The 13,635-nt window shown below is 42.6% G+C and overlaps 1 protein-coding gene across 1 annotated transcript in view; it reads left to right on the top strand.

The window, feature by feature from the left end:
• Positions 1-10,232, top strand: part of RPA1 (replication protein A1) — a 90,385-nt gene extending 80,153 nt beyond the window's left edge. Inside the window, exons 14-17 of the mRNA XM_080826034.1 lie at positions 1,246-1,422; positions 4,192-4,299; positions 7,570-7,656; positions 9,108-10,232. Coding sequence (XP_080682160.1) covers positions 1,246-1,422; positions 4,192-4,299; positions 7,570-7,656; positions 9,108-9,212 — 477 coding nt within the window. The 3' untranslated portion in view covers positions 9,213-10,232. The remainder of the gene's footprint in view (positions 1-1,245; positions 1,423-4,191; positions 4,300-7,569; positions 7,657-9,107) is intronic.
• The last annotated feature ends 3,403 nt before the right edge of the window (positions 10,233-13,635 follow it).

Below are 13,635 nucleotides of genomic sequence, written 5' to 3'. Positions count from 1 at the left end.
AAATCAGGCTTGGGGGGACCTGGCTAGCTCAGTTGGAAGAGCGTGTGACTCTTGGATCTCAGGGTTGTGAGTTCGGGCCCCCGTTGGGTGTAGAGATTTCTTTAAAATAAATAAATAATTTTTTTAAAAAAGAAAAGAAACCAGGCCTGGAGAGCACCTATTTGGTCCCAAACTTTAAAGTCATGCATTGAATCTGGATCTTACCTGGAAATACAGAAAAACTCAATAGGCATTCTCCTAGGAGACTTTCTCCTAGGGAGTAATCTCTACACCCACTGTGGGGCACAGACACACAATCCCGAGATCAAGAGTCTCACGCTCTCCTGGCTGAGCCGGCCAGGTACCCAGAGACTTCCTTTCTTAGAGCCTTCTAGAGTGAAGCCTCACCCTGAAACATTCACATTATTATTTGTCCTTTTTGGTCTGAGACATTGGGAAGCCCCAGAGGGAGCTGTTCATCCCCCAGAATTATTCACTCTGTATCCTCTCCATGAGAGTTAAAAAGCAAAACAAATAGGGACAGCATAAAGCCGGAGTACATGACTTAGTCCTTGCTACGTTGACTTCTCAGAGATCTCCCCCATCTCCCTGGGTTGACGGCTTAGAGCAGGGTGGCACATGGCTGCGTGCCTGTGTTTGCACATCGTGTGGGGGTGCCTGGGCACCGCAGCTGCAAAGTGGGGAGCCAAGACAGAGACGGTGACTGAATGGCTCGCAAAGCATAAAGTATTTCCTGTCTGGCTTTCTACCAAGTTTGTCACCGTGGCCTAGACGAAGATGAAGGGGAATGCGGATCCCGGAAATCACTGCTGTAGTTTTTCCCGTGGGACGACGGCTGGCCATCGCTCCCTAGGTTCGCCTCATTCCCCCCTGTATTTCCTCCATCTGTTACCTTTGGAGAGTCAGAGGAATGGGAGGAACAAATCTTCATCTCTTGAAGTCTTTGTCTTTCATATCATCTTTTTCTGTTTTTAATTAACTAATTTGGTCTAATTTCGAATTTGTGTTTATTGTTAAGGGATAATATGCTTTAGAACGTCGTTTGTTATCTTCATAGGTTTTGCAGTCAGCACAAATGATTTCAAAAACTATAGCATAAATTATTCTCTAAGGCCATTGTGATAGGGATTCGAACATGGTAAGCTTAGCGCTTACATGTCAGGGCAAGCTTTTGTGCTGCCTCCAAGTCCTCTCTCGAATGTAGGCCTTTTGTTCTAGGTCTCATGTCAGTCTTTTCTCCCGAAGGCCGACTATTTCAGCTCTGTGGCGACAGTAGTGTATCTTCGCAAAGAAAACTGTATGTATCAGGCTTGCCCAACTCAGGACTGCAATAAGAAAGTGATTGATCAACAGAATGGACTATACCGCTGTGAGAAGTGCGACAGTGAATTTCCCAGCTTCAAGTACCGCATGATCCTGTCGGTAAGTGGAATGGGTAGATGGGGAGTCCTGTGCTGTTTCTGGAGTCCCTACCAAGTGGCAGGCCCTGGAGAGACGACAGCAAAAATAAGATCATTTGGGGTAGGAAGCCTGCAGATGAGTAAGTGCTAAAGAGCTTCTTATTGTTCTGTAAGTCCGGCAAGTAAGGGGCCTTCCGCTCCACTGAGTAGCAGTCTGTTCTACTAAAAGCTTTTTCTCCTACCAGAAAGTTGCATTTAGATACCCGGCTGATTTCGGTTGCTGTGCATGTAGTACAGTTGTAGCATTGGTGACACTCTCCTGCTAACTGTTATGAAGATAAATTAATTTGAAATGGCATTTCTGGAGAGCAGTAATTATACTTATATAGTCAATGCCTATATTTAGTTATTTTTCTTGTAGATAATCTGTTCATCTTAGCCTTCGTAGAGCTGACTTCTCAGGAATGTGACTGCATACTGATGTGGGAGTGTGGCTTTTTTGCATTGTAAGAATTGTTTCTGTTTTTAAAACCTTTAAAGTGAAGGGGGATTTATTTATTTATTTATTTATTTATTTATAAAGATTTTATTTACTTACTTGACAGAGAGAGAGATCACAAGTAGCCAGAGAGACGAGCAGAGAGATGGGGGGAAGCAGGCTCCCCGCTGAGCAGAGAGCCCAATGCGGGGCTTGATCCTAGGACCCTGAGATCATGACCTGAGCCGAAGGCAGAGGCTTAACCCACTGAGCCACCCAGGCACCCCAAAGGGTGTTTTAAAAAAAAAAAAATCATAAGTGATAATTAAGGTATAAGAAAATAGGTATTCTTGCATTTTTTAAGAAGGTGATTTGGCAGTAATATATCAGGAGCCTTTAAAATGTTTATATTTCGGGTGCCTGGGTGGCTCAGTCAGATAATTGGCAAATTCTGAGGCCTTCATGGTATTCCACACTACAGATATATAATAAAGGAATTAACCAGTATAATATGAAGGAAGTTTAAGTTGCATAGAAGTTTTCAGAGTAACAGTAACAAATAACTTTACATAGCTGTTACATCTCTGATGGTTTCTTTCTTCTTTTTTTTTTTTTTAATATTTTATTTATTTATTTGACAGAGACCAGCGGGAGAGGGAACACAGCAGGGGGAGTGGGAGAGGGAGAAACAGGTTTCCCTCTAAGTAGAGAGCCCCATGTGGGGCTCGATCCCAGGACCCTGAGATCATGACCTGAACCAACCCAACCCGAGTTAAAATATTGAAAATGGCAAATATATGTTCAGGTTTATTAATTGAAATGGCAAATTTTAAATGGTATGTTTGATATAGTCTTGAAATATGTATGCACACAGAAAACAGACTGAGAGGATAAATACCAGAGTGTTGATTGAGGTTGTTTTTGGTTGATTTCTAGTTTCTTCTGCATTTTCCTTTTTTTTTTTTTCTTATAATAGGAAATTTTTAAAAAAATCTTTTTAGATGAAAAAATAAAGGATTTTACTTATCCTTTGTATATTCTAATTGCCCCTTAAAATGTTAGTTCAGCAGTAAAGTTCTATGTTTAAGCTTCCTGTTTTTACAGAAAATAAACAAAGTTAACTTCATTAAACTAGGATGGAGAAAGTGGTTTTAGATGGTTTATCAGACTTTCTTGACACTCGTAAATAGGAATCTCAGCACACTGGTCTCACGAGATGGTGTCTTCATTGTCACCCTCCTCAGCCCGGTTGAGAAGTGCTCTTTGCCTCTAGGAATAGCACGACGTAAACAAACTGTAAGTGTGAATCCTAGTGTGTGATATATCCTCTCATATATGTGAGTGTTTTTAACTTCTTCTCTCCTATTTTTCATCATAACTTTTGATATTAAACCTCCATGTATATGCCAAGCGAATATGTAGAATCTTCAAATGGTACCTTAAAAACAAAACAAAACAAAACCCTGTGCTTTCTTATTTGTACTAAGATTTTTGCTTTAGCAACTGGATTCTGTGTGATCCACTTTCTTCCCTGACTCTCCCCTGTTTAATTTTACCACGGTCAAGTGAAGACACTTGATCGCCCATTTCTGTTGCTAGGTAAGTTTGGCTGCTCGATGAAGTCCCTTAAGTTCAGGCTTTTAAATAGTCTGGGATGTTCAGCAGTGACTAGAACTAGTCTTGTGGAACTAGTGACTGAAGGATGTACAGTTAAAATGTAGAGAACCTGCTATCAGTCTTTGGAGGCTCATTCAAAAAGTCCAGGGCACCTGGGTGGCTCCATGGTTTAAGCCTCTGCCTTCGGCTCAGGTCATGATCTCAGGGTCCTGGGATTGAGCCCCGCATCCGGCTCTCTGCACAGCAGGGAGCCTGCTTCCCTCTCTCTCTCTCTGCCTGCCTCTCTGCCTACTTGTGATCTCTCTCTCTGTCAAATAAATAAATAAAATCTTAAAAACAAAAACAAAAACAAAAAACTTTAGTCCAAAGGGCATTGCAGCTGGAGGGGGAACCTAGTATGGTGTACCTGGATTGTCTGTCTGAGAGAGAGAGTTTAGTTGGATTGTTCTTTCCACTGAGATCTGAAATCACATATCCACAGCATATTATGTTCCTGCTGTGATCCAAACTTACCTTTTAAACTTCTTTCTGCAATATGTTCCACATTCTTTTGAAAGAATATATATAGCATATATAGTGGTATTGGTTTTCCCCCTGGGAATTATTTTAATGGATGGAAAAAGTTAATCTTCCAGTCTCCTGAGTGTGTCTTCCTTTTATTTTCTTGGCGAAATTAATATATAATGTGTCTTTTAGGTAAATATTGCTGATTTTCAAGAGAATCAGTGGGTCACTTGTTTCCAGGAGTCTGCAGAGGCCATCATTGGACAAAGCACTGCTCATCTTGGGGAGTTAAAAGAGAAGGTTGGCCTCATCTTTTATTACTGTAACAGTTACCAATAACACCCTTTTTTTGCTCTTTAATTTTTTTTAATTTCTTTTGAGTGTTGTATATAGTTTCTCAGTCTGATGATTGTTTAAGAGCTCATCTGATTCTGTCGAATTTTGTCCACCTTGGGTATGCTAACGATGAGTAATCAAGTAATGTATAAAAAAGTGCTAAATGGGCACCTGGCTGGCTCTTTCGGGAGAGTGTGCAACTCTTGATCTCAGGGTTGTGAGTTTAAGCTCCACGCTGGGTGTGGAGACTACTTTAAAAAATAAAAGTGCTTTAAAAACAACACTTTACAAGTATAAACCACTTATTTCTCCTGTTACTGTTAGCACACTACAGTTGATGTGCCTACAGTCACTTGAGAGCTGGAAGGTATCTTCTGAAGTAATCTGAAGTACACATGTGCCCTTTTAACATAATAAACACCTTCCTGAAAAGCTGAGTCAAATCCTGGGTTAAACTCACATATAAGGTACTTGCCATTCTAGATCTTCAGAGGCAGTTCTTATGAAGTAACTTTCTTTCCTAAGATAACTTTATCCATTTCATTTCTATAAATTTATATTTTTATATATTAGGTTTATTTAATGTAGGGAATAGATTACTAATTATGCTAAATGTAGGAAAGATACTCAGAGGAAATGTGTAAAGATGGGAGCGCCTGGGTGGTTCATTTGGTTAAGCATTTGCCTTTGGCTCAGGTTATGATCCCAGGGGTTCTGGGTTCGGGCTCCCTGCTCAGCAGAGGTCTGCTTCTCCCTCTCCCTTCATCTTCTTTCTCTCAAAAAAATAAAATCGTTTTAAAAAATGTGTAAAGATGATCAATGAAAGCTCTTTTCTGGGCCACACAAATTAGCATCTAACTGTACTCCCTCTCCCTTTTCCTCCAAATTGGTTAGGAAACTTATAAATAAAACACTAAAGAAAAACACACACACACACCACTAAGAGAAAAAAGAACTTGTCGTTTGGTGTGTTTTTCTTGTTCTTTCCTGTCTTCATTTCGTCCATTCGGTCCCCACCTTTCCCTGACACGCATCTTTTAAAAATTATGAGATCTCTGAAAATAATGCCAACAAGCCCTTTCATAGAAATAACCGGAATTGACTTTTAAGTATGATGGTATCTTTCCTCTGTTTTGCCTGGTTCTTTATTTTCATATCAGATTTTAAGGCTCGAGGCAGCTTTTCAGGGTTTTTTATGAGCTTATTACCTTTGACTGTTTTTACTGCTGGTGAATGAGGACATATAGAAACGTCCCTCAGGAACCATGATATTCTTGGAGGACATGCTCCATGCTTTCTCTAATCTTGAAGAATAATGGCAACTGGTATAATTTTCTTAAGGTTTAACACGTCGTTTTATTTACATATCTGAAAGCCTGGAGGACTTTGTATGTATATGTGAAGTAACTTTTACAAGAGTTCCGTGTAACAAAGCCATTTTCATGTCCCATGTGGCTTGAAAAGATAATATTGACTGACATGAACTATTAATTTTATATAAAATTACTACAAATTTATTTTATGCATATTTATATAAAATCCTTGCTCTGATTTCTTTGTTTACCAGACTTTTTTTTTTTTTTAAAGATTTTATCCATTTATTTGACAGAGATCACAAGTAGGCTGAGAGGCAGGCAGAGAGGTGGAAGCAGGCTCCCCGCTGAGCAGAGAGCCCGATGTGGGGCTCGATCCCAGGACTCTGGGATCATGACCTGAGCCAAAGGCAGCGGCTTTAACCCACTGAGCCACCCAGGCGCCCCGAGATTACTTTATTTTTAAAAAAGGTAAATAAAGCTTAAATAGTGTTTGAGGCACAAGAGAAAGAGGGAGAGAACTGTGTTTTTCAAACTTTTCCTAGTCTTTACCCACCTCACCTGCCTTCTTTACTTCCTCACAAATCACTGTAAATGCAGAGACTAAAACAGTATGGCAACTTGAAGTTTTTTTGACTGTTTTTTTCTCTCAATTCTTTTTTTAAGATTTTATTTTTACTTTTTAAGCATTTTTGTTACTGTTTTATTTATTTGTCAGAGAGCGCACAAGCAGGGGGAGCAGCAGGCAGAGGGAGAAGCAGGCTCCCTGCTGAGCAGGGACCCTGATGCTGGGCTCAGTCCCAGGAACCTGGGATCATGACCTGAGCTGAAGGCAGACATTTAACCTACTGAGCCACCCAGGCACCCCTTTAAGATTTTATTTTTAAGTAAATCTCTGCATCCAGTGTGGGGCTTGAACTCACAACCCTGAGATTCCATCACAAAACTTCTGAAGTTTAGAAATGTGTTTTCTTTTTTCTTTCTTTCTTTTTTTTTTTTTTTTTAGATTGATTGATTGATTTGACAGAGAGAAATCACAAGTAGGCAGAGAGTCAGGCAGAGAGAGAGGAAAGCAGGCTCCCCGCTAAGCAGAGAGCCCAATGCGGGACTCAATCCCAGGACCCTGAGATCATGACCTGAGCCGAAGGTAGAGTCTTAACCCACTGAGCTACCCAGGCGCCCTAGAAATGTGTTTTCTAAGAGTGGTTTAAATTTTTTTATTATTATGGTGAAATATGCATAACATAAAATTTACCTTTTTAACCATTTTTAAGTTCAGTACACTCATTAAATACTAATTCTCCATTTCCCCTTCCTCTGGCCCCTGGCAACCATTCTACTTTCTGTCTCTCTGAATTTGGCTACTGTAGGTAGAGTATTTTAGTATTTTAATAAAATTCTATCTAAACAGTTTTATGTAATGAAATGTCACCTGTAGATTAGTCATTCCTAAGTAATTTAAACCACTGAGGGTAAAAAATTTTGAGAGAGGTTTTTCTCAAAAGTCTTTTCAAAAATGTTTTTTTCTGTTGGGGTGCCTGGGGGTGGCTCAGTTGATTGAACCTCTGCCTTCGTCTCAGGTCATGATCCCGGGGCCCTGGGATTGAGCCCCATGTATGGCTCCCTGCTCAGTTGGGAGTCTACTTCTCCCTCTCCTCTGCCTGCCACTCTGCCTACTTGTTCTCAACCTCTCTCTCTCTCTCGCTGTCAAATAAATAGATAAAATCTTAATAAAGTTAAAAAATATATTTTATTTTTAAGTAATCCCTGAACCCAATGGGGGGCTCGAACCTACAACCCCAAGATCCAGAGTCACATGTTCTTCTGACTGAGCCAGCCAGTCACCCTTCAAAAATTTTAATGGATATTTTCAAATGGTCTGATAGCTTCCATGCCTAAAGTTTTACATTTGTTTTTGCAGAATGAGCAAGCATTTGAGGAAGTTTTCCAGAATGCCAACTTCCGATCTTTCATATTCAAAATCAGGGTGAAACTAGAGACCTACAATGTAAGTGGGGTCTCCTGGGGTGCAGAAGGGTTAGCAGTGGGGAGCTGCTGTCTGTCACCCACAACAACAGTACAGTGGCAACTGTCACCTAATTACATACTGTGGACCAGACCCAGTGCTAAACATCCTGCATTTCTTACTCATTGACTCTTCCCAGCGCTGAGGTTGATTGTTTTGTCCGGTGTCGATCATCTAGAGGGAAATGCTGTGTGCTCCCTTCAGTTACAACCTGGGGGATTTTTGTTGGTGTACTGACAAAGAACAGTAAGGTATTGAGTGGATGCACTTCCATGAGGTTTAGGCCCTAAGGTTGGTATCAGAAACAAAGACCGCACATAATTAAAATTACCTTGAAAACTCCTCTTTCAGTCGCCTATAATATCGTATGATTGGACAGTCCAGTCGTAACAGCAGTACTTGAGCATTGACTGTCTGCTGGTTACTCTTCTACACCCTTTACATCTGTTATCTCACTTGATCCCGGCAGGAACCCACATGTAGGAACTACCGTTATCTCCATTTTACCACTGAAGAAATGGAGGCACGCAGAAAATAAGTAATTTGTAGAAGTCATATGCCAGCACATGGCCGTACTTAAGATCCTGGCCCGCAGCAACAGAGCTTTGCTTGTCACCATTCTATAAGTAGGATGATGTTGCTGGGGAGCACATGCTCACGAAAGCACGTGAGCCCCTGAACCAGACGGCGCACCCTTTCTGGGCACCATGCCACCCTGCCTCCAAAGGCACTGTTGAGTCCTGATGAGCAAACGAGGAGTTCTAAAAACCTCCCTGCTTGTTTCAGGGGGTCCTCACTCTGTTGTGTTATTATGCCCTAACCCTAGTACCTGCTAGTAGGGGTGTTTGTTTCTGGAGGCACTGAATGAGGGAGTCAAATGTCTGTGATAGAATGACAGAGTGAGGCGGGACCAGGGCACAACTTGAAGGTTCGTGCAGCGCTCTCATGGTGCGGACAAGGAAGGTGAGGTGCAGAGAGGTTTTATCTCCTGCAGAGCTGAGATGGCCTCAAACCAGGCCTTCGTCCTCTGCCGCGGGTTCTTTTGCTTTCGTACTACTCTCAGAACTAGCTGTGTGGCTCCAAGCAAGTCACTTCTCTTCTCTGGGCTCCTGTGTCCCCCTCTGCAGAGAAAACAAAGTGACCAGATCAGCCCGCTAAGGCCCATCCCATTTGGATTCTAGGTTTCTGAGAGCTTGGGAGCATGAAGGAAGGTCAAAGAGGGGCTTCTGTCCACTCTCCCAGCTCTGGAAGTTCCAAACAGGGCTCTCACAGGGGACTGTTTTCTGTATTAGGATGACTGAACACTAAGTCCCGCATACCTTTGTGTTCACTCCCGCTGGGATCATTGAAACCCCTGAAGCCAACGGGGTTACCACCAGCACTCCGTGCCACGGGCTTTCCTCCGCTGACAAACTGCTTTTCTCTTCTTGAAGGATGAGTCTCGAATTAAGGCCACTGTGATGGACGTGAAGCCCGTGGACTACAAAGAATATGGCAGAAGGCTGATCATGAACATCAGGAGAAACGCGCTCATGTGAGAAGAAGAGCAGGGCTGATTGGGCAGAAGTTTGAAAAAGCAGAGCTGAAGTGAAACCGGTTCCTTCTTCCCCTTTCCCTCCGTCCCCTCCCCCATGACATTTCCACATGAGCCGCATGATGCAGGTGGACAAAGCGCTTTCCTCCCTTGGGCGCGTCTTGGGGCCCGTCAGTACCCACTGATAGAGGCAAAGGGAAACAGGCTCCGACAGCTGTAGTGTACGCAGCAGTGTCCATCCTGGCGGGTCAGCCGGCAGGTAGCGTGGGGCCAGTCACTCCCTCTGTCTTCAGGGTTTTGTCAGTTTTATTAAGATTGCATTATCTTCAAGCAGGAATTATGTCACAAGTAATTGACCCTAACTCTGCAGACAGCGAAATAAATTATGTAACGAGGGTTTCTGCCTCTCCTGCGGTGATACCTTCACGACGTGGGTTCCCTCTCAGGAGGGGGAGCCAAGAGGGGTCATGCGGAACCCATACTTCAGTAAGTGTGTCTTTCTGGAATTTCAAAGCCTCTCTCATTCTGGAGGTGCCACATAGTTGTTAATGCTTGGAATGGCAATAGGGTAGAATTATTAATCAAAGACATATCTTTTATATCTGAAGAATATCCCTCCTTCAGGGTTTAATAGACTGAGTCAGATGGGTCTGATATTAATCAAAATTGTCTCTTCTGAGGAAAGCTGATAAGCATTGACTTGCTGTCTCCCAGGGACATCCAGGCAACTACAAAGCATTGCTTTAGTTTTCACTTCAATTAATGTAGCATTTTGGTTGGCGGATGTGTACTTTTTCTACCTGTACATATTTCTTGCATTTGTATGTTTCATTTCTTGACTAAAGCTATGTTAAATAGAAGGGATTTTGAAGGAAGAAGCCCTTTGTTTCCCCTGCTTTGTTTTAATAAACAGAATATTCTCTTCATGTGAATCCTACTTTCTTTGAATGCAAAGGGTTCTTGTAACTGGAAAGCAATTAATTAGCCTTCATAATAAATGTTCACTTGGGGCAGATGTTAACTCATTACAGACTCAAAGATCAGTCTGAGGCATAGAGATCACTCATCCTAATGTTTGCGACCCGAAAATGCATCTTTTAAAAGAATGAAAACCCTGCAAACAAAAAGCCATTGTGCTCCAGAATGCTGATCATCGGGCACTTTGGGATCTTATTGATGTTTACACAGCACTCTAACACCAACCAGGCTCTGAAATGTGTACAGACAGTGAGCTAGTAAGAAAACAGTAATTATGCTACTGGGCCTTTCAGTCAGCAAAAGCATGCTTGCTCTGTGTGTTCCTAATCATATTAATTATCTATCCGGTTGCTGCGACCCGCCACTAGGCATTGGCTGCACATCTCTCTCCCTGAGCATCCAGGCGGTATCGCAGTCTGCCTGGCCCAGCAGGTGCAGCATACAGCGGCCCGTTGTGGAGCTGGAGAGCGATGACGGCCTGGCCATCTTGTCCTCACCTGTCTTCTGTCCGGAGGCAAGTGGCCAGCCCTAAGCCGGATGACTTCTGTTCCTCACAACAGACAGGGTCTCTCTCAGGCCCGCTGATAATTTGGGCACATCCCAGCCTCAGGCAGTGGTCATTGGGCTGCACTTGCCTGTGGGGCTGAGGCTTCAACCATTTTTATGGAAGCTCTTTTCTGCCTGACCTTGCTTATCAAGCACTGACTAGAAAATTACAGTCTTTGGTACAATTTTGGATTGACAAATTGTGGGTTGGAAGTGGTAATCTAGCTTTCAGTCCAGTTACCAGTCTCACATTCCACTCCTCCCGGCATTCCCTACGTTCACGTTCACGGCGGCTCTCCCTTGTTGGGAGTGAGTTACCCTGACACATCTCAGGACCACTGGACCCAGCCCCGGGTGTCCTCGGTGACTGGCAAATCCACGGGCCGTTCTGGGGGAGGGCGGCTCCCTGGAGAGAGGACATTTAGCAGATTTCCCTAGTAAAAATCAGATCACCAGGAGAGGAGCATCAGAAATTGGCTCCACTTAGTTAGGCTTTTAAGAGATCTAGGTCCCTGAGGATGGCCTAAATAGATTCTGGCCCGCAGTTCTTGGAATTCTCTTGGATATGGTTTACCCCGAAAGGCTGTTCATGTTCTATTTCTCATCTTTCACTTTGAGATCAATGTTTATTTTGCGTACACCATGACATCAGCGTTAAGCAATTAGGAAAAAAATCTAATCATTTTGCCTTCATTTAAATGGTTCTTGGAGTTCCTCCAGTCTCATTGTGAAAGAGGCAAGAAAAAAAAATAAAAGGGCAATAATCTGATTTCTGTCCATATTTTCAGTGTTTTATACTTTCCATTAAAGTATAAACAGCACACTAATCTCTAGTGTGCTGTTCTTTTTTGAACTACAGGGTCAAAAATTCCCCCCTCCCCCACTTTTTTTTTCCCTGAGTGGCCTGTCTTGGAAAAGTATAAATAATATTGATCTTGGTATTTAATACACTAATGAAACCCGTGGCTATTGACTACATAATTAATATACTGTCTAAAAGTGAAGTTTGGCAGCCCAGTGTATAAAGGTTTATATTGACTTGTGTTTCTTTGGCAATATGCCTTCTAAGATTTTATTTATAGAAAGTAAAACGGGAAGGGGCGCCTGGATGGCTCAGTGGGTTAAAGCCTCTGCCTTCAGCTCGGGTCATGATCCCAGGGTCCTGGGATCGAGCTCCGCATCGGGCTCTCTGCTCAGCAGGAAGCCTGCTTCCTCCTCTCTCTCTGCCTGCTTCTGATCTCCGTCTGTCAAATAAATAAATAAAATGTTTAAAAAAAAAAGAAAGTAAAACTGGGGTGCCTGGGTGGCTCAGTTAGCCGGCTGCCTTTGGCTGAGGTCATGATCCCAGGGTCCTGGGATCGAGCCCCACATCGGGCTCCCTGCTAGGCGGGAGGCCTGCTTCTCCCTCTCCCACTCCCCCAGCTTGTGTTGCCTCTCTTGCTCGCTCTCTGTGTCAAATAAATAAAATCTTTTAAAAAAAAAAAAAGGAAGTGAAACAGGTTGTCGAGTCTCCTTTCCTTTTCACTCATTAGAAGGCCACTGCTCCCCTAGTAAATTCATTGTTTCCTTATATCAGAGGATTTCTACCCCATCCCCAACCCCACCCCCATAAAATGTGGTTGGTTAGCTCTTAGTCTCATAATCCACTCTTGGTAGAGTTCTAGCTTTTATAAACACTTGGAAATAATCAGCTTTCCTCAAAAAGGATAGAATTTAGATGTTTGATTTTCATTTGTTGAAAAAAACCTCAACTAAGTACATTTGTTATTAAGCTGGTAAGTATTGTTAATGTCTGTTGAAAAGGAAGGGAATAGGGTCTCTTCAGCCCATTGATTATCTCTTACATAAGTAATCCATGTTTGTTGTAGAAAAACAACCTACAGATAAGAAAAAGGAAATTACCCATAATCCTACAAATCACCAATAACCACTTGTGGAGTTGACTTTTCTAGGCATACATGCATATAAATGTAGTTTTAATTGAAATAGGATTATATTGTGTACACTATTCTGTAACACTTTTCTCCCAGCACTCTAGGATGGACATCTTTTCTATTTCAATAAAAGTAGATCTGCATAATTTTAATTGGTATTTGGCTGTGTGGATATATATATTTACTGAGCCAATTCACTTGCTGGATGTTTATATTCCCCAATTTTTAAATTTTATTTTTGTTAAGATAAAATTGGCGTATAACGTGTTCATTTTAGAGTTACATATACTTCCTAATTGCTATCATAAACCCAGTATTTGGGGTGCCTGGGTGGCTCAATTGGTTAAGCATCTGCCTTTGGCTCAGGTCATGATCCCAACGTCCTGGGATCGAGCCCCACATTGGGCTCCATGCTCAACAGGGAGTCTGCTTCTCCCTCTCCCTCTGTCTGCCCTCCCTCTCCCTCTGTCTGCCCCTCTGCCTACTTATGCTCGCTCGCTCTCTCTCTCAAATAAATAAATAGGGGCACCTCAGTGGCTCAGTGGGTTAAGCCTCTGCCTTTGGCTCAGGTCATAATCTCAGGGTCCTGGGATCGAGCCTGCATTGGGCTGCTTGGCGGGGAGCCCGCTTTTCCCTCTCCTTTTTTTTTTTTTTAAAGATTTTATTTTATTTATTTGACAGAGATCACAAGTAGGCAGAGAGGCCAGCAGAGAGAGAGAGGGGGGAAGCAGGCTCCCCGCTGAGCAGGGAACCCAATGTGGGGCTCGATCCCAGGACCCTGGGATCATGACCTGAGCCCAAGGCAGAGGTTTTAACCCACTGAGCCACCCAGGCACCCCTCCCTCTCCTTCTGCCTGCCTTTCTGCCTACCTGTGATCTCTCTGTCAAATAGATAAATAAAATTGAAAAAAAAAAGACCCTGGGGATAAAAATACATTATATGTTTATTTAAAAATTTAAAAAAATATA

Source organism: Martes martes (assembly GCF_963455335.1).
Source record: "Martes martes genome assembly, chromosome: 16".
In the NCBI taxonomy this organism is placed as follows: domain Eukaryota; kingdom Metazoa; phylum Chordata; class Mammalia; order Carnivora; family Mustelidae; genus Martes; species Martes martes.
This window is presented reverse-complemented; position numbering and strand designations above follow the sequence as displayed.